The sequence below is a fragment of the Typha latifolia genome, chromosome 3, assembly GCF_019914945.1.
Source record: "Typha latifolia isolate L0001 chromosome 3, TyphaL0001v2, whole genome shotgun sequence".
Taxonomy (NCBI): domain Eukaryota; kingdom Viridiplantae; phylum Streptophyta; class Magnoliopsida; order Poales; family Typhaceae; genus Typha; species Typha latifolia.
The window spans coordinates 17,194,911-17,216,860 of record NC_133088.1 but is presented as its reverse complement, the minus strand read 5'-3'; the positions used below and the strand labels follow the sequence as shown (position 1 = coordinate 17,216,860).

At 40.6% G+C, this 21,950-nt stretch overlaps 5 protein-coding genes and 1 long non-coding RNA gene across 13 annotated transcripts; 4 read left to right on the top strand and 2 right to left on the bottom strand.

Moving 5' to 3' along the window:
* Positions 1–327: 327 nt before the first annotated feature.
* Positions 328–2,090, top strand: LOC140784861 (uncharacterized). The gene is made up of 3 exons (XR_012108326.1): positions 328–786; positions 914–1,449; positions 1,694–2,090. It is a non-coding gene; the product is annotated as an uncharacterized lncRNA (long non-coding RNA).
* A 1,948-nt stretch (positions 2,091–4,038) lies between these two features.
* LOC140785191 (probable isoaspartyl peptidase/L-asparaginase 3) lies at positions 4,039–7,324 on the bottom strand. 3 transcript variants are annotated; one of them, XM_073132959.1, is made up of 7 exons: positions 6,619–7,324; positions 6,347–6,530; positions 6,086–6,150; positions 5,555–5,989; positions 5,429–5,487; positions 4,903–5,007; positions 4,039–4,442 (listed from the first exon to the last, which is right to left on the bottom strand). In XM_073132959.1, the coding sequence occupies exons 1-7, from the start codon at positions 6,679–6,681 to the stop codon at positions 4,223–4,225; spliced, it is 1,131 nt and encodes a 376-aa protein (XP_072989060.1). In that variant the 5' UTR covers positions 6,682–7,324; the 3' UTR covers positions 4,039–4,222. The 3 variants fall into 3 exon arrangements, with proteins under 3 accessions (XP_072989060.1, XP_072989061.1, XP_072989062.1); XM_073132960.1 differs by having other exon boundaries at positions 5,555–5,992; positions 6,619–7,323; XM_073132961.1 differs by lacking the exon at positions 6,619–7,324 and having other exon boundaries at positions 5,555–5,997; positions 6,347–6,480.
* Positions 7,031–7,532, top strand: LOC140784043 (uncharacterized). Its single transcript, XM_073131220.1, has 2 exons — positions 7,031–7,264; positions 7,461–7,532. Exons 1-2 carry the CDS (start codon positions 7,031–7,033, stop codon positions 7,530–7,532), a joined length of 306 nt encoding a protein of 101 aa, XP_072987321.1.
* A 1,655-nt stretch (positions 7,533–9,187) lies between these two features.
* Positions 9,188–10,669, top strand: LOC140784042 (probable transcription factor MYB58). The gene is made up of 3 exons (XM_073131219.1): positions 9,188–9,516; positions 9,664–9,901; positions 10,040–10,669. The coding sequence occupies exons 1-3, from the start codon at positions 9,251–9,253 to the stop codon at positions 10,565–10,567; spliced, it is 1,032 nt and encodes a 343-aa protein (XP_072987320.1). The 5' UTR covers positions 9,188–9,250; the 3' UTR covers positions 10,568–10,669.
* Positions 10,670–10,881: 212 nt separating this feature from the next.
* LOC140783407 (hexose carrier protein HEX6-like) lies at positions 10,882–13,226 on the bottom strand. Of its 5 annotated transcripts, none has more exons than XM_073130291.1 (4): positions 12,953–13,226; positions 12,538–12,851; positions 11,778–12,108; positions 11,394–11,679 (listed from the first exon to the last, which is right to left on the bottom strand). In XM_073130291.1, the coding sequence occupies exons 1-4, from the start codon at positions 13,086–13,088 to the stop codon at positions 11,531–11,533; spliced, it is 930 nt and encodes a 309-aa protein (XP_072986392.1). In that variant the 5' UTR covers positions 13,089–13,226; the 3' UTR covers positions 11,394–11,530. The 5 variants fall into 5 exon arrangements, with proteins under 5 accessions (XP_072986391.1, XP_072986392.1, XP_072986393.1 ...); XM_073130292.1 differs by having other exon boundaries at positions 11,394–11,676; XM_073130293.1 differs by having other exon boundaries at positions 11,823–12,108; positions 12,953–13,223.
* A 1,242-nt stretch (positions 13,227–14,468) lies between these two features.
* On the top strand, positions 14,469–19,984 carry LOC140785149 (protein LAZ1-like). 2 transcript variants are annotated; one of them, XM_073132907.1, is made up of 9 exons: positions 14,469–14,658; positions 14,866–15,145; positions 15,241–15,297; positions 15,957–16,065; positions 16,475–16,656; positions 16,749–16,837; positions 17,844–18,105; positions 18,507–18,758; positions 19,267–19,984. In XM_073132907.1, the coding sequence occupies exons 2-9, from the start codon at positions 14,993–14,995 to the stop codon at positions 19,609–19,611; spliced, it is 1,449 nt and encodes a 482-aa protein (XP_072989008.1). In that variant the 5' UTR covers positions 14,469–14,658; positions 14,866–14,992; the 3' UTR covers positions 19,612–19,984. The 2 variants fall into 2 exon arrangements, 1 of the variants encoding a protein (XP_072989008.1); XR_012108394.1 differs by having other exon boundaries at positions 14,518–14,658; positions 18,502–18,758.
* Positions 19,985–21,950: the final 1,966 nt, after the last annotated feature.

Here is a 21,950-nt window from a genome sequence, read left to right as displayed (position 1 = left end):
ATGTGTACATGTCATGACCATAATTCAGAGATCATGTTACCTCAGGATGGTGGTGACAGTAAAAGTTGGAAGTCCTTGACTTGAATGATTGTCATGAAGCTACTAATGCCGTCAGGCATGGGGATGATTGTTTTCCCTATATTTGGAACCTGAGTCTTATATCCTATCTAAAGGTTCGACGTGCATTTATCTTATCATTTTCGCGTTCTTATCCTGTTTTTATAGTCCCAAAATTGTGGGTTTGAGGAGGAAAAATGTTTAGCTGCACTTATTGATATATATGTCTAGAATTTTGCAATCTAGATTCAGCGAGTGCAAGATGTACCTTAAACATATTCCTCTCAAACATTTGATTTGGAACTTGAAAGGCAGAAAACGAATAATTATAATGAGGTGGAATCGTGCTCGGGCCACGCAGATGTTTTGACTTTTAGATACTATCGGTTTTCGTGGCTTCGCCCTTCATGAAGCAGCGGGGGGAATCTCTGATAGCTAAAATCGAAGCGATCGCCCCATCTAAATCTAACCAATCACCACAACTCACCATCTCGATCCCAGCCGACAACGTCCCACATGGTAAACAGCTCCTCTTTGTGTTTCTTGGTTCATTTATTTGTCCTACTTGGCGCCCGCGCCCTGATCTTGTTCGACGAATTGCCTCTGTTGAATGCTTTGAATCACACAAGCTACACCGGATAGGGTGGTAACTGGTTGGTTAACGGATATAGTGGGAATTGGATTGCATGGTCGTGGGATATATCCCTCCAGGCTCCAACCAGCCAAACTGTAAGGCAATATCAATCTTTACAAGAAAAAATATCTGATTCCTGCCTAACGCCGACAAGTGTCTCAGATATTTTGCATTCAGTTCTTTATCTAGGCTAATATACTGTTAGTATACTTTCTGTCATAGGTTAGAATCGTGGGTGGAAGAGCAGAATAGCACAGGATTTCAACTCCTTATACTGTCGATCCAAGTGAGCATCTCCTCAATGCAACTCCACTCTTAAGTTCCCTGCTCGCGGGGTACTCGTGGCAGATAAATGCTGAACAAGATTGGAAAAGAGGAATCTATTTTGTACGTCTGGAGGGCCTCGAAACTTTAACAGAAAAAATCTCTCAGTTTGGCTCCTATGTGTCATGAATACGTCGAGTTGGAAAATACGTGACGCCTTTGGATGGCTGATGATATTAATTGATTCTAAATTTAACCATGGTGACCTATAAGATGATGGTCATGCCTCTCCAACAAGTTCCTTCTTCCAGAGGTCATTATATGAATTGATATAGCTTAATGCTATGGAAAGCTGCCACTTTAGATGCATGCGGAAAGCATCAAGTGCTCGCAACTCTGGCTTCTTACCTATGTCATGTACTATTACAAAAGATGCGGAAGAGTTTTAGGAAGCAAAAATCCGCTGTACAAGGTTCTCGGACTACACTGGCCCTGTATGTCTGCTCATCCTTCATTTCTCAAACTTCTTAATGAAAAGAAAGAAAATGGAAAGTTTGCGTTTTTTTTTTTACCTTCTCATAGTGTTGCTAATCACATCTCGAAGAGTTCTCCTTTTTCTTCTAGTAGGTAGTTCATTTGAGAAGAAAGGCAGTAGAATTGTTAATTTGTTAATTTGTTAATTTGTTATATTATGCCTTCTTGGTTGACTTTCTTGCTTGGCGCATACTAAATTTGCAGGAAAAAGGAGATGAGGAACTATTACTTGAAGATCTAGAATAGCTCAGTTTGATATGTCAGACATATCATAAATTACTGGACATTGTATTAGGAGGGGAATTATCAAAGACCAAGATCACTCAATGCCAAGGAAACAATAACAGTTAGCTACATACTCATCACACATCAAATGATAAGAACAAATTTGTCCTAGGACTTTCGCACCTCAGGTATAGAACACAGAATCTGGCATTCGCAATCTAATGAGACGGCATGAAAGTCATCGTGTTTAGCCTCGCCAAGCGGTTCGAGAGAGCTGGAGATAGTTCGTCGTGGCCACATAATACTTTGACGGAGCTGCTGAATTTTGTAAACTAGAACCACAAATCGCCTGCATGGTACAAGAATGAGGGTGAAGGGTAGGGGTGTCAAGCTTGACGAGCGGCTCGGGCTTGGCTCGAGCTCGGCTCGGCTGAAGCTCGAGTCCGGCTCGGCTCAGTCAAAGCTGAACTGAGTCCGAGCCACTAAAACCGGCTCGATATTAATTTTGAGCCAAGCCTGAGCCGGCTCGATATATAAACTCATCAAATCCTAAATCTTAAAAATTCTCAAATCTCAACAAATCCCAACAGCCTCCATCGCTCAGATCTCAAATTCTCAAAGCTACAAAAAATAATCCTTCTTTTTCCCTACCGTCGGCCCTCCTTCCCCACATCGACCCTTCTCCTCCTCCTTCCCCACGATCGACCCTCCTCCTTCCCCATGGTCGACCCTCCGCCTCCTTACTCACGGTCGACCCTCCTCCTTCTCCACCGTCGACCCTCCTCCTCCTTCCCCACCATCGACCCCCCTTCTCCTCTTCCACCATCCGGCGTCCCGATCTCTGGCGTCACGGGGTCGAGGAAGCTGAGGTCTCGGAGAGCGAAACGGGCGACAGCAGCGGGACGGGGAATCTCCTAATGGCAGAGACGAGTGCGAAACTCCTCGTGCTCGAATGACCTTCTCGGTTCGAACCCCCGCAACTCCCACGTCCATCGGTTCTTCTGCTCTACCATTGCCGGTCGTGGATTGCGTAGTAACCTGAGTGGTGAGAGGCGAGAGAGAGGAGAAACGAGGGCTTGATAATAAGGCTCGGGCTCGGTCTGGCCCAGCTCGAGCTTGGCTCGGGTTAAGCTAAGCCAAGCCTGAGCAGAATTAGAAGGCTCGAAAGTCATTTCGAGCCGAGCCTCGGCTCGTTTACACCTCTAGTGAAAGGAATGCCCCAGATCCCAAGTGTCATAATGCCGCTGCAACTTATTCCTGCTGCCTCTGTTAAGCACCTGTAAGTATCCTTCCTTTTGCTGGATAGAAAAGCTCTTGTACTAAATTCTTATCCCTGCCCTTATCTAGTTGTGCTTGCTTATAAGCATGGCAAATTATGTATTGGTGAAGACTATTTGTTGTTAAAATAGTTACATCTTCGGTGAAGTAACATGCTATGGAATGCGTTACAAATGCAGGTAGCCCATCAGCTCACCTGGCGTATGCCAGCCAAACATATGGTGGAATTCTGTTGATGAGCTTAGCAAGGTATCTTTCCAACTGATGATGCCTAATTTCTTAATTGTATTTTAACTGCAAAGGATAAATTCCTATCGGGTAGTAGTACACATTCATTCGAATGAATTATTATTTTCGTGATGTAGAGTAAGTACTGGCAGCAAAGATAAGAGTATTAAACAACATGGTTTCCATTTACTCCAATCACATCTTGCAAACGTTTGAGACCATGTGAGGTTATAAGAAAAGAAAGCTTGTGAGCAGGACAATGGATTTGAGTCGATGGCTAGGAAAGATCAGGTCTTAAAAGTTCTCTTTTACGCCTTGGTTTTGTTTTTTTTCATTTACCGTCTATCTACTTCGCTTAGATCCAGGACTTCTTCTCTTCCACCCACGCCTCAAGTTGCCTGTTATAATAGAGTTTTCAACCAACTACAACAAGCAACGATTTCTATTTGAAGAGAATTGACTACAAATTGTCGAACACCAGAAATTTTTTTTTGTAGCTGATATGATCGATTAAATAGGCATTGTTGAAGCCGTATATAATAATTAATGAGTACTTAAACTGCTTCAAATGAATATATGAATCTGTAGCTACGATTGTTGAATCACGTAAATTAACTGTTAGGCCACTGTTGCATCTCAACATTTATTATTAGAGAAGGGCAAGTCGTCCTACAGTATCATCTTAGGGGCCCTGCTGCTCTTTAGATGGTAGGAAGCATTCATTAGAGAAAATAGTAGGATGTAGCATCTATAAACGGTAAAATAAAGCTTAGAAATGGACTTCCGAGGCTCTGAAGTTCTTCTGAATATAGATGACATTACTGAAACAGAATGGCAGCTGATATGGTTGATTAAATAGGCAGATCTGGACAGCCGAGAAATGTATCTAATAAAATTAAGTTCAAACAGGAAGCGATGGCACAAGCAGCAGCATCATTGGAACTAAATATTTTCTCGAAACTAAACATATTATCAATTATGATACTCAACTTGTTGCTGTAATCAAGGTACCACTGTGACGACTTCAACATCCACCATGCTGGAGTTCCTGATAGAGTACTGAAACGTCCAACCATGGCAAGCTCCTGCATGTATGCCCTTCCTATTGAGAGCAAAAACAGCTCCAACAAAGTCCGGGTACTTGCGTGCAATTCTTGAGATTGCGTTAGCAGCAGCATGCTTGGGCTCCATTCCTTGCCGCATGCTCTCCACGACCTGATAACTGCAAAAGCACTCCATGAGAGTTGAGACAAACAATGTCTTCAACCAAGATTTCAAGAGTGGATATTGTCCGATTCTTCACACGACATCATTACAACATTCAAACTATGGAGGTATAGGGAGTAGTTAAAGAATTGATATCTTTCAGATAGGCACTTTTATGACTATATTATGGCTATATGTGTACTACATATATGGCTCAAGATCTTTTGTAGTCCCATGGGTGTTTTTTGGCTCGAATTAATGAGTGAAGCTCCCTTTTAGTTTAGTAACTTATAAGCTTGTGCAATTCAAGCTGAAGATCTTGCTGTGACATCAATGAACTCATTGTTTTCTCGAGGAGCTTATACCGATTGATGTAGGTAAAAAATTAAGAACATGTGAGATCTTCAAATGACAATCAGTATCCTATGATATCCAGAGGAAAGAAACTGGGGAGAAAAAAACGTTGAGCTGAGTACCATGGAAGGAAGCGCATCATGATATCACCATCTCCTGTTGCACCACATGCACCAACTTCATCATCAGCATATGCTGAAGATCCTGCTATAGGTCCATCACCTACCCTGGAATCATTGGTCTAATTAACAATTTGCTAGATCATACCATAACAATCTTCAAATGAGAAGTAAATGATAGTGGATATCCACCTCATTGATCATCATTATATTAACTGAACCTTCAGAATTACTCTTAAGACTTGGAAAGAGTTCAAATTTGGTGAGAATGACAAGGTTTCTGTGGGGATCTATATAAATATGCATGATACGAATTAGCATAAAGTTCACATGTAGGACATCTCTTGTTGAACAACAAGCGACGAGAGTTACTTTACGTGGTCCATAAACAGCGTGATGTAGACAATCACAAATAGGCATTGCATTGCTTCCAGCACAGAAATCCTTGTTGTATGCATTTAAACAAAATCTCTAAATTCATGCTAAGTCTGCAATGCAATTTCAAAGTATTATCTATCAAAAAATTTACCTGCCAGGAACTTTGAATGTAGCACCATTGGTTGATGTTCCTACTGCAATATGCCCCATCTATGAAAAGCACAAAAAACATTATGTTCATTACTAAATGGAAAGAAAACTAACAATCATGAAATACCTTATCAATTACGGCCATGGAGATTGTATCATGGTTGTGACGACCAATCAAATTGGAATTTTTCTCTAGCACTCCTGAGAAGCTGCTGGCTCCAGACCATTTCCCATAGACATCTTCCCCTCTGATATATCCACAAGTGCCCTCAAGTACAGGTGATGCAGCTTGACTGAGATGATAAGGTCCACACCCATTTGCAGGAAAGACATTTTTTCTGAAGTTAGGTTGACAATCGTTCTGCTTCCATTTAGCCCATTTCTCAAAGGACTCTGCTGAACTAAGATTAGTTGGTCCTGGAAGACCCATTGAAATAGCAAAGACTGATGCCTTCTCTCCAACAAGCAAAGTATGCTGCGTGTGCTCCATAACCAACTTTGCAGCCTTAATTCCATCCTTCACATATCTCATGGCGGCCACAGCTCCTACCTCCATTGTTTTCTACTGTCCTTAAAGGCAAGCAGTAGATCGTGATCTTCTGTAAGTATGTTATCAAGATATATTCTTATGAGAAAAGATCAAGTGCCTGTTTGTTACCCCATCCATAATTAGAGCATCTATTGTTGTTTCACCATTCTCATCTGGACTACCACCGGGACCAACTGGAAATTTACTAATTGTATTAGTCCCCAACAGGAAACCGAAAGCATGTTTGATTCTACCATTAAATGGAAATCAGAGAGCTTTCAGCTGGCTCACAAACAATTATAATAACATATCCATCAAAAGAAAAAAAAGAAAACCATTGTAATTTAGCTAAAGAATTTAGAGTAATGATCCCAACTTCATATCACCGACCTGTACCATCACACCGCAGCTCCTCACAGGCAGAGCAGCCATCCACGACGGCATCGACGGCCGACGAATCGAGGTCGTTCACGGATCGCCAAGCTGCTCTGACTGCCTCCCGAAAGGGCCACGTGGTCACCACCACCGGGTACGCTGTGCCCTCATCGCTGCGCGCTTGTGCGAGGGTTAACACCTGATCCATGAAACCAGCTACAATGTTAGCTTCCTAGAAGGAAGAAGGCAAAGGACGAAGGAATTGGATCCCATTAAAGAACACTTACGCTATGAGATTGGTGTTGGAGAAGGAAGAGGAGGAGGAAAGGGAAGACATGGCTGCGAGCCATGGAGATTGGAGAGAGAGGACCGGGGAGTTATGCCGTTATGCGAGAGGTCTGGTTATGGTCACCGCAGATTTGAGAATTGGAGGATAATAGGGAAAGAAACCGACCCGATAAGAAAAGATAGGATGGAGATAAATCATATATATCCATGCCCAGACGGGTAATCATCCGACCCGTTTCAACCTCTGGTAGAATATCACCTGAAGCGCAGGAGGAGGTAACATTTCTAATGGTGATTATAACCACATCACAGGGGTAGAGCAAAATTTCCAGAGGGAGGAGAAAAGCCCTAAAAAGCAGCGGCATATCCGATCTCGAAACCCTTCGTCGTCGGAGGAGGAAGAGGAGGAGGATGGAGGTGGAGAGCGGTGAAGAGAAAAACGATGGAGTAGGAGAGGGGAAGTGGAGGTGGTGGGCGGCGGCGAGCTCAGCTCAAATGGCGGCGGGAATCGCTTGGTACAGACGAGGTTTCTCGGAAAGCGCCGCCACGGCCATGCCCTTCAAGGCCTTCGCCATCGCCACACTCTTCGTCGGCGCTGGCGCCGCTGCCTTCCCCGCCGCCCTCTTCGCCACCGGCATTCACACGGTAAGCTTGCTGCATCGATAATCTCCGTGGGAAGGAATTTTGCGATAGGTTCCCTTTCCTAGTGCGCGATGTCACCGCAACGCCCCTTATATTTTCTCGAATCATAAATTAGTCACTACTCCCAATCACTCTCACCCTATGTGAATTGCAAATGATCATTTTTAATACATTTTTGTTTGGTCGTTGATGTCAATAGGTGGGTGACATGAAGGATGTTGGCGCAAGCATTCAAAGATGGATGAGAGCTCCTCCAAGAGAGACGAGTTGACTTCCCTACATCTCGAATTGCTCCTCTCCTGTTTCTTGATCCCAAATGGCAGACCCGAACAAGATAGAGAGAAACTCTTCGTAGGCGTTGATGGATCTCCATCTGCTGCTTGAGTGCAAATTTTCAACACTTTACTTGTTCCCCTTTTGTTTGTCGTCATATAATTTATGTATCGTTTCAACACTTACGAGAATCCAAAATGGCATTCTCTTTGGTTTTGAGTTGGATATATTTCTTTTTAACTCGGATCTTCTTCCACAAAACTATTTTCCCGTAACAGTGTTTAACGGCCAGTTGGCTTGGGTCTGCAGCGGCGGAGCCAGAATTTTATTTTGGGAGTTAAAATTATTAAGATCTATATTTAGATTATTTAATAGGCTGAAAAATTAATTTTGTTGGCTAAGATGGATTTTGATGGAGATGGTAGCGGGCAATTAGGTGGTGGAAGCTGTAGAGATTATGAGATGATGATAGCATATTGTAGATCTGTGATACTTAGAGGGGAAGATGAAGAAGTAAATGGTCAGGTCTTAAAAGGAAGGAGAACCAACATACGAGGGGGCAGGAGTTAGTGGGCGGCTAGAGTTTGAGAGGAGTGGGGGAAGATATTTAGTCCTACTGAACTATGACGATTGATAGTCGATAAGAAAGGGGTTGGCCTCAGCCAAAAATTTAAAAACATTAATTAATAGTGCCTGCTCTTGGGTTGGGGCGTAATGTCGTTGGTAGGACATTGTGTGGCATTCGAATATTGTTGTTGGACGTTCGAATGCCTCGTAAAGACAGCTCTTATATTTCACCATTTGAACATTGTTGGCTAGTTGTTTAACCATACAAGCTTATGCTAGAAGTTTATTAAAAGCAGTAAAACAATTAATACTATGATTCGACCCAATGAATGTGATCTACCTTATGAGGTGACCTGATCATGCCCCAATCACATCATTAATAAAATACCATTTATTTGCTTAAAGTTTTCGCTAAAAATTATAGTTCAATATACATAAAGATATTCTAATTCTTAATTCAAGACCCAACAGTTTTAATATCAGCGGGCTCACATTTTTTTTTTCTTTTTTTATAGATAGGAGAATCTCATTGGCATTTATTAGAAACCAATTAAAATTTAAAGGGTAAATTTCAAATTATCTCCCAATGGTTATACATAAAATTAAACTATCCTCCTAATTTTTATTTGTATCACAATGCATCATTTTCATAACAATTTTATGATATTAATAATATTATTTTTTGAATAAAATGAATTTTTACTCATATTTTTAAATAATTAAAAAATTCCATTCCATGATCATATATTTATATTATGCTAGTTAGCTTAAAACTAAGATTTAATACGATATTTAAATATTCTCCATCGCGAAGTTGAAAATAGACTTAGAATTAGGCTCGTTTAAAAACTCGAGCGTTCGTGATTGAATTGGGCTTAGTTCGGATTCGGCTTAAAATTAGTAGACTCAAAATTAATTTCCCGCGTCGTTTATAGCCCCACGTCCGACGGTCATATCACCCGGTCAGTTAGTGGGGCGGTTTATCTCTCTCTCTCTCTCTCTCTCTCTCTCTCTCTCTCTCTCTCTCTCTCTCTCTCAGGCCTTGTTCCACTTCGCCCTAAACAATAGGAAAGGGATGTAGTGGGCGGTACTCAATCGTACAAGTTTTGAAAACCTATGTCCAAAATTTAGCATCACATTGATACAATAATGCAAGCATCTGGAGGACGTTACGTTGGTAGCAGCAGCACCGGCAAAAGTAACATCCGGAGCAGCAATAATGGCAGAAGAGATGAAGGAGGAACTGTGATGCGAAAAGGGCCATGGATGGCCGAAGAGGACCAGATCCTACTAGAATATGTTCGCAATCATGGCCCGAGAGATTGGAGCTCCATTCGATCCAAAGGCCTTCTTCCCCGCACCGGCAAGTCTTGCCGTCTCCGTTGGGTCAACAAACTCAAGCCTGACTTGAAAACGTAACTACGTACTACTTATGCCATCATGCATTCTTACTTCAATATATATATATATATATGTGTGTGTGTGTGTGTGTGTATGTATGTATGTATGTATGTATGTATGTATGTATGTATATATTGATTTTAATTATGATGATGATGAAGGGGATGCAAGTTTTCTCCAGAGGAAGAAAGGATTGTTATCGACTTGCAAGCGCAATTGGGGAATAAATGGGCGAGGATAGCGACTTATCTGCCGGGGAGGACGGATAACGACGTCAAGAACTTCTGGAGCACGCGGCAAAAGAGGCTTGCGAGGATCTTGCGAACGCCACTGCCGACGAGGGCGAACAAGAATCATGGCAAGGCACCCATCTCTTCTCATGAGGTGCAAACTCTCAAGGTAAGACCTTTCTAATCTGTTAGTGTTCTCGTATTTCTTAATAAATTGAGAGTTTAAATAGAGAGATGAGTGGTGTATGGGATAATGCATGCGCTTAATATTGTTTGTTTCATAACATAATGTGTTTATGGCCATTAGGATCCTTGCCTAGATCTCATCTTATTTGAGGGAGAGTCTTCCAATGGCCAATGTAGCAAGGCCTCCTGCATGGACAGCCACAGCCACATTGCCACAACAATGCCAGACCTGTCGAGCCCGGGCCTCCTCAACCTGGAAACAGCCTTCCCTCTTCTTGAGCCAGCCATGGTCGACAGAGAATCTAGCTCATCCAACACCACATCGCTGGCGCAATTGCCGTTCGACCACCTCTCCTACCCTCTTCTCGACCTTCCGGTCCTATCCGAGAGCCCCGACCTCGTACCGGGATTCGTCGACATGAGTTCTATCGATGATATAACTTGTCCGGAGCCTCTTCACCAGATGCAACCTTCATCCATGGGGTTACCCTTCTTTGGAGCAGAAGGCACTCATCATGCCGGTGGCGCAGAGCACCAGGGGACAGATGATATCTTCTTCGATGACCTGCCTCCGGACATGTTCGACTCCTTGGAGCTCCCGCCTCCTCCCCCAAGTTCATCTATGCCATGGCAGCGAGGCAGGAATTAGATCTTGCAGGTTGCAAGCAAGGCTTTCTTAAGTGTTTGTAGAGAGAGTTTGGCCTTGTGCTTTTATTTTCTTTTTTCAGTTGGATTTGCATTGATTAACTGTTGGCCCCTACTAATTGTTACTGTAATTGTTACTGAAGTATGCATGATAAGAAATTGCGATCCTCAGTATTACTAATTCATGGTAACATACTATGAAAAAGTCCGTGTATGCTCTGATCTTGTGCACTTCCATCTTCTTGCACTTTTCATTTTTTTCTTCCATATACTAAAGAAAAAGAAAATGTTCACCTTCTTTCAGGAGGAGGAAACTAATTTCGTCTAATAAGTTCATATGCTAAATAGTCTAAGATACAATCATATTTGATTATTCTGATCCATTCTTAGTCCAATTACAACCTATGCAGCAGAACTGCATATATTCTGCAGTGCGAACAGAAGATTTCCTCGCAAGTTTTAGTGCGTCAAAGTTGCAACCTCCATCTTTTTCTCCTGTGCTTCCTCCTCAATAATCCTTTTCCAAAACCAATGATTCCTCCAGACTTGATCCATCTTCTCCATAGGTAGCTTCTTTGTCTCAGGTAGGAACATATACACAAACAATGTCATCACAAAGACCCATCCACCAAATAGGAAGAAGGTCCCATACTTAAGATGGCAGAGCATAGCTAGGAAGGTCTGACCAATGACAAAAGATATTAAGAAGATTACTGCAACCACAATGCCTTGCCCTGTTGATCTTACCTCTAGTGGCAGAGTTTCGGATGGGACTAAATATGTGAGAGGCCCCCATGACCAAGCAAAGCCAGTGACAAAGACACACATGAAAAACAGCACCAAATACGCAAAATCTCTCTCCATCCCTCCATGATCTTTGAGTTTCGCTGCCAATATCCCGCCGATTATCATCTGAGAGACCATCATTTGAATTCCTCCAGCAATGAATAAATTCCGTCTCCCCAGTCTATCTACCACCACAATTGCTACGATATTGCTGATCGTGGCGAAAATTCTGGTCACGACCGCAGACATTAGAGAAGCACTCTCTTTTAGGCCGATAGTTCGAAACATTACTGGTGCATAAAAGTTTATGACATTGATGCCAGTGACCTGCTGAAAGAAAGGGATCAGAATTACCATCACAAGCTGAGGCCTGTACTTCTTCTGAACAATTGTTTGAAATGGATTGGTGATGGTTTTTGAAGTATTACTGGCAGAAATCAGATCATTAAGCTCATTATCGACATTGGTTGTACCTCGAAGTCTTTGGAGTAGCTCTTTAACCTCATTGAGATCGCCTTTACGCTGAATTATACTACTAGGTGTCTCCGGTAGGAAGATAGCACCAATTGTTAGAAAGGAAGCAGGAACAGCAGCCAAAGATAGAGAGATTCTCCAACCCCATCCAGCTGCAATTTTCCTAACTTCATAGTTGATAAGGTTTGCGAGGAGGATTCCAAGGCTGATACAGAGTTCAAACACATTGTTGATTGCGCCGCGATAATTTGGAGGAGCCATCTCCGAGAGGTAGAGTGGAATTGACTGCATGAAGAACTCACGAGCATAAACTAAACTGGAATACTCTTCAAACAAGAGCTAGAAAATTATTCTTCCCATCAAATTCTTGCAAATTTACAACCTCATTGAATATTGGAATCATAGTGGGCCCCAATTGCAGATATGATTTCCACTAAGGACAACATTTTTTCAGGGTATAATAAATGAAGATGGTAGAAGAAGGTGCAAGGAACTTCATCTATAGTCATAAATATATGTCATTAAAGTTATAATGCTGCCATCCTCAAATCAAGGATAACGTTCGGACGAAGCATCTTTAATTGTCTGGCTCTCTTCACTTTCATTTATACTGACAAAGATGCGTTACTTTGGTGTGCCAGTTTTGTTCGTCTAAATCTATCAAAATAACTTTTTCACATATGGAAAAATTCTCATCATCAATAATATCGTTACCTGATTTGTGAATCCAAGGCCGATACCTAGCAGAACCCGGCCTAGTATCAGCATGTAGACATTAACCGCCGCCCCTCCGAAGACCGAGCCGACCAAGAAGATGGCGCCGCCGACGATCATAGACGCGCGGCGGCCGAACGTCCTCGTGACGAACGATGCGAATAACGTCGCAATAAGTCCGGCGATGTAGAGCGAGGAGGTGAACATAGTCAGGAGCTGGTTGTTGAACTTGCAGTAGTTGGTGCCTTGTTCCATCTTCGAGTACACGTCCGGAAAGAATTTCTTAAGGAATGACTCCATTGCTGTTACCCCGCCTAAAATTTTAGGCCAAGAAGATGATTAGATCTTTTATTGAGAACGAAAAGCGTTTCCCGTAAGAGGGTAGCGTAGAGGAATAATCGTTTCCCGTGGGTACCTGAGATGCCGAGGTCGTAGCCGAAGAGGATGCCTCCGCTGGCAGCTACTACGCACGATAGGATTACGAATGGCGTAATCCTCCCGCTGTAGTGGTTCCCGACTTGGCTCTCGTCGATGGACTTCCCTGTCGCCATCGGTTCGCCGGAGAAAGCTTTGGAGATCTCGAGAGAGATATTTTAGAATGAACGGAGAGAGAAATGGGATATTTTTCTTGGTATTATTTGGAAATGAAAGGGTTTTGGTGGTGACGTAGGAGGTGAGGACGTGTAAGGACCTGAGTGTTAGTCAGCTCATGGCACGAGGCTAAGGTGATCAAATGATCTCAACCGCTACCCAAGCTCGGTCCTTAACCGTTCGAATTTAACAGGACTAAGCCCGGCTCGAATCAGACTTTAGCAGGGAGGTAAAAATTGATTCAGCCCAATAACCTAACTTTTAAATGAATTTAGGTTTAGTCTATTCGGATTTGTATTTATTATCTTAACTCATTTAATCTATTTATGATCCGACTCACAATTATGACCCAATAATTTATTTTTATCACAATTAACCAGTTTATAATACCAAAAGTCATCCCAAGAATAGAAATGTTCAGGCGTCAACAAAGATGATAAGAGATAGCTAGGAGCCTAGGAGGGAGAGAGGCGACCACCCCACCTGGAACAAAAGAATGTCGCCTTTCAAAATGGGCAGCCCAATTGGCTGCCCATATTACAATCTCTGAAAGCATGCATAATAAAGAAAGATTAAAAAAAAGTTACAAACTTAGATGCACCATGCGGAATTTATCGAGTTTGTTGATTGCTTTGATGAGTACAACGAAATCCCCTCCAAAAATAACATGATTAATCTCAAGTTAAACAACAGTAGTCACAGGAGAGCTTAGGCCTCAGTTTCAAAGGCAGTGTTTATCGTGGTCGGATGGCTAGATCAGAACATCGCGATGGTGCTTCCATGCCAAAGCGTCGGCGCGTCCCACGAGTCGTCGAAGTTGATCTTAGTGACACCCGGAGGTAGAGGAATCCAATCTTCTAGCCTTTGGGTAAAACTGGTGACTAGTTTCTCAATCCCACCCCACCCCTATTAAAGTATTCAATTGCTATTTGGGACGCCAACCAGGCAGAATGTTCTGCCTTGATCCTAACTGTTTCAAAGCAAAGTTTATTTTGAGCCATTCTAATCATCCAAAATTTTGTTTTATAGTTGCGAGTGGCAATATGTCTCGGGATCTTAGTGTAATGCTTCTATACTTTTTATCAAGTTAATATTAACGTCTTATCTAAATTATAACAAATGGAGAAGAGTCTAGACGTAAATATATAAATAAAACAAATTAAGAAGTAAAGCGTGTAGGTTTGGAAAAAATTTGAAAACTAAGCATCCAATAAATATTTATATAGCGGAAAGCCACGAGGGCCGAGGCATTGGGTGCGGGTGCGTCCCTCCTCGCGGAGTCGCAGTCCTCGTCCTCTTACCGACCGCTTCCAAATTCCTCCAATTGGAAGCGCCTCATGTTTTCATTTCCCTCACACGTAAGCTTTTAATGGTGGGGAAGACGCAACCAGTACTCCCATTCCATTCCCTCCTCCTCTGACAAAAAATTCACAGGTAAAATAGGAAAAAGGCGCTCTCCGTCTTCCCTCGTTCGAGTTTTGCAAAGCTCGAGCAGATTAGTTTGTTCCGAGATCGCTCACCAGTCACAAGGTTCCTTTCTCCCTTTGTCTCCTTTTGTTTTGTTTTTCTTGAATCGGCAGTGATCGATATGTTAAAATCGGATTCGTCCTTCCTGGATTGATTTTGTTAGGGTCTCCGATCCATGCCTTAATCGGGTTCTCTTTTTTCTCCAACTTTTGATTCTGACCTATTGTCCTTTCAATTTCGTTGCTTTGCCTTATTGATCTTTGTCTCCAGTTGGAATGGCCTTCCGGTGAGGGATGCACTGGCAATGGATTGGAAGAAGGCCAAGGGAAAGGTAATTGAATGAGGTTGAGAAGCCATGAGGGTTTAGGGAGGTCTTTTGCTGCTGTTATCAGCTCCTATGGAGATAGAATTTGACTTCCTGTCTCGTGTGCTGTCGTCGTACTCGGCGCCTATATGGGCAACGGTCGTTGCCGGCTTCTTTGTGCTCGTCGCTCTTGCGTTTTCCATGTATCTTATATTTGAGCATCTTTCTGCATACAAGAATCCCGAGGTTTTTCTTCTTCAACATTGCAACATGAACTCTGCCTGCATCCTTTTGCTTTTTTTTTGTCATGATGGTATTTTGTTTTGGCTAACATTTTGCAGGAGCAGAAATTTCTTCTTGGTGTTATCTTGATGGTCCCTTGTTATGCAATTGAGTCGGTAAGTTGTTTTCCCTCAACAGAAGAATTGACTGTTGGGATCATAGAGTTTGGGAGTGCTAAATAGAGCATTATGGACAGGCTAATGTTGTGAGTTTAGTTATTTTATATTGTCTGCCAGATGAAATATCTATGTATCTAATGCCTTAGTAGCTTGCATTGAGCTAACAATAACTCCTATGGTGTAGTGTTGAGTGTCTTATATGTTGATGACCCTCCTGTAGTTTAATTATTAATGGTTTCGATACATTTTTTTGGGAACATCACATTTAGGCTGTGGTTTATCAGTAAAAAAACCTTTTTGCTTACGACTACAGGACTAATGTTCTCAACCAATCTCCCGATTCCAAAGCATCGCAACCTTCTATTCAAGGTTGATGCTTTAATTAAAATAGCTTACTATAAACTGTACCATTGTTGTCATTTTGATAGCCATATTCTTGGCCTAATGACACTTAAAGCATACTTGTTTGCATGGCTAATATGTACTGTGACCAAATAAACCATGTATAAGCTGTTTCTTTCCTGCCGCTTGAAGTAATCTGAAATGACGCTCAAGAAAATTTTAACTTTCTCATTGATAAATGTCTTGGTAGATTTCAATTTTATATGTTGTCCTTTGTTTTGCTGACATAATTAATGTGTTTCGTTTTCTTTTAGTATGTTTCTTTGGTGAATCCGGCAGTTAGTGTTGATTGTGGGATCTTGCGTGACTGCTATGAAGCCTTTGCGATGTATTGCTTCGGAAGATACCTTACCGCTTGCTTAGGTATGCCTTTCAAAAATATCTCCTTGGAGATGTACTTATGATTGATTGTGATTTCTTTCCAGGAAATGGTAAATCATATTCTGACTTCCTTCTGATCTGTAGATTGATTACCCACACAAGTGCATACCTATGAATGGACTACTTGAAACATTAGATATGAATAGTTTCAATAAGATTTCACTCTTGAACTAAAACCCATTTAATCCAAGCTGATTTTAGCTCTCTTTAGGTTCTTTTCATACTCCTTGGCAAAATTCATGTGTTATGCTACAATTTATTACTTCATTTTCACTCAAATTCTGATTTTTCTAGTATATGTGTAACTAAATGTAACTACGTTATGTTTAGTTTCTTTATGCCAACTTCACTTTGTGGCTGATTTTTTATTTTTTTGTTACTTAATTTTTAGGCGGGGAAGACAGAACAATTGAATTTTTGGAAAGGGAGGGTGGTTCTGATTCTAAGGCACCTCTTCTGCAGCATTCTGGGAAGGGACTCATACATCATCATTTTCCAATAAATTATATTTCAAAACCATGGAGAATGGGCAAATCATTTTACCAAATTATTAAGTTTGGCATTTTTCAATATGTATGTCAAAGTTTCATATCTGAAAATTGTTCAATGTGTTTTTTATTTCTATGTAGAACATTTCAAACATTCATTTTTTTTTGTTTTTCCAGATGATTATAAAGACACTCACAGCTACTTCATCTGTTTTCCTTGAAGCTTTCGGGGTATATTGTGATGGAGAGTTCAAATGGGGATGTGGGTAAGATGATTCCAAAGTTTTTTTTTTCTTTTATTCAAGAATGTTAAGCAGTAAATTCTGTTCATTTTTCATTCTCTGCCTTTGAATGAAGTAGGACATTAAAGTATCAGGTGAACCTTAGAAACATGCAGGCTCCTTTTAGTTAGCCTCTATTTTATCATTTAATTCCAGGCCAACTTGCTGCCAGTGTAATCACATTTGTACTATCAGATAGGATGCAAGCTAGAATTATGCTAGAATTAGCTACTTCTTGCTTCTGGTTATGCTACATTAATTGTATAGCTATCATGTAGTTTCTAATGGGTCTCGAAGATACACGATTTAATTTAAACAGTTTGTGCTTTCATCTCCTTAGAATGTCATACGGATTCTGCATTGTGAGCTTGTGGCTCATATTGGCCAATGGCACTATGTGGTACTTAATATTCTTTTATTGTCATTCATATGATAAGATCATCACTTATCAGTGATCTTGTTTCTATAACTTAAAAAGCCTAAAGAATTAGATATCAGTCCAAATCAGAATTTTTTTCAGAGATTTAATACATGATCTGGCTATCACTATGCAAAAAAAAAAAGAGAAACATCCACTTACCGTACAATTTAACAATTTACTTGATTTTTCATTCTGTACGGTACACATATATATCTTGTAACTTAATGCTTGAAACTTTAGCAATAGGGTTGGAATGGTAGATCAAATCTTTGTCAGACATATTAAAAATGAACAATGGATGAATGGAAATATGTCGGCCTCCTTTTTCTGATTTACCCATAGAAAATTAGCTTGAAATTTGGGAATCTAATCTCCCTCATATGCAAGCTAATGGGTGATAGATCCAATTTCTGATGTAACATTCTTGCATAAAAAACTTGCGCCACTATTGACAAAAAAAATTGACTACATTATTCAGCGTATTCCATCCAAAATATGTCAGTTCATCTAGTGCTTCCTGAAGGTAATGTTTATTCTTCAGTGACTAAATATTTCTCTTTTATGTTGCAGATATCCTTATATGGCAGTAGTCCTCAGTTTCAGCCAATATTGGGCCTTATACTGTTTAGTTCAATTCTATACTGCCATCAAGGATGAATTGGCCCATATAAAACCATTGGCAAAGTTCTTGATGTTCAAGTCAATTGTCTTTTTGACTTGGTGGCAGGGTGTGGCAATTGCACTGCTGTCTACATTGGGTCTTTTAAGAAGTCCTATTGCACAAGACTTACAACTAAAATCAAGTATTCAGAATTTCATCATTTGTATAGAGGTACTCCTGGCTCTGTAAGCAATGACATATACATTAAGTTGCATGATGTACAGAATCTGATTCTTGCTGCAAGATTTCCTGGTCTCCGGTTGCACTACTGAATACTGATAACTAGATTTTGTCAGGTCATATTTGTAAACCTATCAAACAAGTTGGCTAAGCATGGAATTCTGAATGAGAATTTGAACTTAAAATCTCCATGAGCTTCTTTTTTTTTTTTTTCTGAATTTCAAGAAGACTATAATGTCATTATACTATGCATGCATGCTTGAATCACCAAATCTCTGTGGTTCTTCTTTACCATTTGGAAGTTAGAAACTTTTTATGTTTTGAGCATGTATTACATTAGGAATACAATGAATTTTGAAGTTACTAACAGCGTCATGCTTTCTCCAGCACAGATGGGTGTCGCTTCAATTGTTCACCTCTATGTGTTCCCTGCCAAACCATATGAGCTGATGGGTAATCACTTTAATGCAAACATTTCAGTACTAGGAGACTACGCATCCTTTGACTGCCCTGTGGACCCTGATGAGGTGAAGGAGAGCACGCGCCCTACAAAGCTGAGACTTCCTCAGCCTGATAATGATGTGAGAACTGGAACAAACATAAAAGAGAGTGTCCGAGACTTCGTCCTTGGTGGTGGAGAATATGTCAGTCCTTCCTATTTTCTTATTTTTTTGCAGTATTATGGAAAGCTCTCTTACTAGATTCTCTCCCTCCCCCCCCCTCTCTCTCTCTCTCTCAACTTAATTTACCTTTAGGCTTTTACTTGTTCATCAAATTTTATCTTCTGCACTTCTGGCTGCTGCATTATAACATGATCTAATGATTAAGGTGTAGAAGAGATATAATTTTTTTGTCATACCTTTTATTTTCAAAAGAACTTACAAAATAAAGTTGGACGACATTTCGTGCTATAGCTTCAGCGGAAAAGACTAGTTTCTGAGATGCCTTATTTGAGAGGCAGCATATCCTTTGGTAATCATGACCTTGAACAGTCATACAACCATTGAGTTTTTTAATAGCTCTGACTATCCACAAGACAATATGCTTTTGGTAACCTGATTATTAGTTTCTTTACAGTTTATAAAAATTACCTAGTTGTTCCATAAATTGGTGAACATATGTGCTGTTTGTTTGTGATCTCCTTTTTTACAGGTGATAAATGACCTGAAGTTCACTGTCAACCAAGCAGTAGAGCCCATGGAGAAGGGTTTTACTAAATTCAATGAGAAGCTCCAGAAGATCTCCCGGAACATTAAAAACAATGACAAAGATAAGAGAAGCAAGGATGACAGTTGCATCACTACGTCAACACCAAAATCAATTCGTGGAATTGATGACCCACTTCTAAGTGGGAGTGCCAGTGACAGCGGGGTTTCTAGGGGAAGAAGACACCGCAGAATAGTGAGTTCTACTGGTGATGAAAGTTGGGGAGAGAATACTGATCAGGTTCATGGTGGTTATCAGATCCATGGACGCAGATGGATTATGAAAGAGTAGTAATTTCTTTGTGCATAATAGGTGAAAGTCAAATTTTAAAATAGAAATGGTTTTGGTGGTAGCACAGAAGAACAACTAGTTGAAAACTGGCGTGACTTTTGGTCCTTTTCCCACTGCAAGTTTTCAGTATGCCATACGTTTCAAAAGCATTAGATTGCCAAAAGAATTTCTTTATGGAAGTTTATATATATATATAGGATTCAAATCTTGCGCTCTTGAAATACTGGTGTTGAATGATTGATGAGTCAAACAGTTAAGGATATTCATTAGAACATTAAAAACTGGTGTCTGTGAAAATATTTTGCTTCAATCAAACTTGTATATTCCATTGTTCAATTGTTCGTCAATGCAAACCGAAGAACATTTATCATTATCGTATTCTGACCTTTTGGAGCATTTTTCTTCCAATGTAGTGCTCGTCTCCCAGGTAAAGCATGACAGCATAACTTGGATGTCATTTTCCGGCAATTTCATTAGGAAAAACGGAAGTGCAACTTGGATGTCTTTTCCTTGCAATCTATCCACCAACAATATGGTATACATATGAAATCTAGATCTCTCTTTCTTTTTTGTTTTTCTAAGAAATAGATGGATCAACTTGTCACAACTATATATTTGCCTTTAATGCTCTGTTATTCATGCACATACATCTCATAAGCCCCTCCACATCTCTTTCTCTGTCCTTGGCTCTTTCAAGTTTTATTACAAATGGAAACTAATACATGCAGTAGAGTATAAAATAAAAACGAAACTCATAATATAACCTTTAAAAAAAAGGAAGAGAAAACGAAAATTTTTGTCTTTTATATCATTTATCACAGAGGGCATTCTGGGAGCAATTGAGAAAATGCAATCCGTCAAAGATAATAAATGCAAAAGTGTGGGTGCAAAATATAATTATCTCAAAATAATTAAAGGCTTCCTTTTAATATTTTGAATTGGGCTCAGCCCAACCCAACAAGTATTAAGCCCATTTAAAATTAAAGTCACCTTGATGGTCCACATTGGGCCCATTTAGATCACCAACATAACCTAATCCATTGATCTCGCACTGATCCAAGTTCCAACATGCATCATGGCCAGACGGGAGACTAGAGAATAATCCAAGCAGAGAAAACCAACCTCCATTTCGAAACAAAGCACCTGCAAAGCTTCCATTTCTGACAGCAGTCCATAAAGCTTTGCCCATCTTCTTCTTCTTCTTCTTCTTCTTCTTCTTCTTCTCTCTCTACTCCATCATCTCTATACTCCATAGTGCCCATGGGCCCAACCAACCACCAACCTCCTCCCTGCAGCTGCTGCAGGTCATGAACACCTACCCCTCCAGTTCTCTCTCCACCCCGAATTGAATCAATTCCATTGCTCTCCTCCTCTTATACCACTCACTCTAATTAACTCCTCTCTTCCACAATCTAATTGATCATCTCTTACCTTAAACTGACAGCCACTACAAATGGCTTTTTGCTGGGGTCTCTAACCTCTCACGGAAAACGAAAACGATAGCTTTCGATCTTCAGAGTAAACATCTGTATCACTTTCCGTGGATGCGGACAAGCGAGCTACTCGAGGCATTCATGCATGCATGGGCATGCGGTCTAAAATGCTCCATTATCCGTCGGATCTCGCTTGAAATATGTCAACTGATGTTCGAGAGAATTCCCAGCCTCTTTATGGATCGTTAATTAATTCGGGAATAACATTAAATGGGAGCTTCCTAAAAGAATTGGCAGGAACAACTGGCCCTGATGGGCCCCATCGGAAACTTTTTCCTTTTAATTCCACGCTGTTAGTTGTGAGTGGAGGAAGAAGGTCAAATGGACCATGAGAGAGTCCCAAAACGAACCCAAAGTACAAAAGGGTTTATTTAATTCCCATAACACCCCTGCCACTAACTTTTTACGGGGTATTTTGGTCAGAGTTTGCCACGTCCAGAACCCACGGCCAGGGGTATTCAGGGAAGGCTGGAATGGTTATCAGAATATAATATTATGTGATTATTACTGGGAATTGGAACTATTGAAACTACGTAAACGACAAACCGCTCTGTTAGTAGTCAAATGTATATAATTAAAAAAGAGAAAGAAAGAAGTAACTCTTAATACTTCCACGGTTTGTACTGGTGCGCTTTTAATGCTCAAAAGCAGGATGCACAGATACTTTTAATTCTGTTCCCGAAATATCCCCGGCTTCGTGTCACCTAATCAGGTCCTTTTCTGGATCCAAACCATGAGAAAATAATTCCAAGGGAATATAGAATATATATATATATATATATCATTAAAACGATTTCATGTAAATTAAAATTACAAAGAGGTGAAAAATGACGACTAAGAATTTAT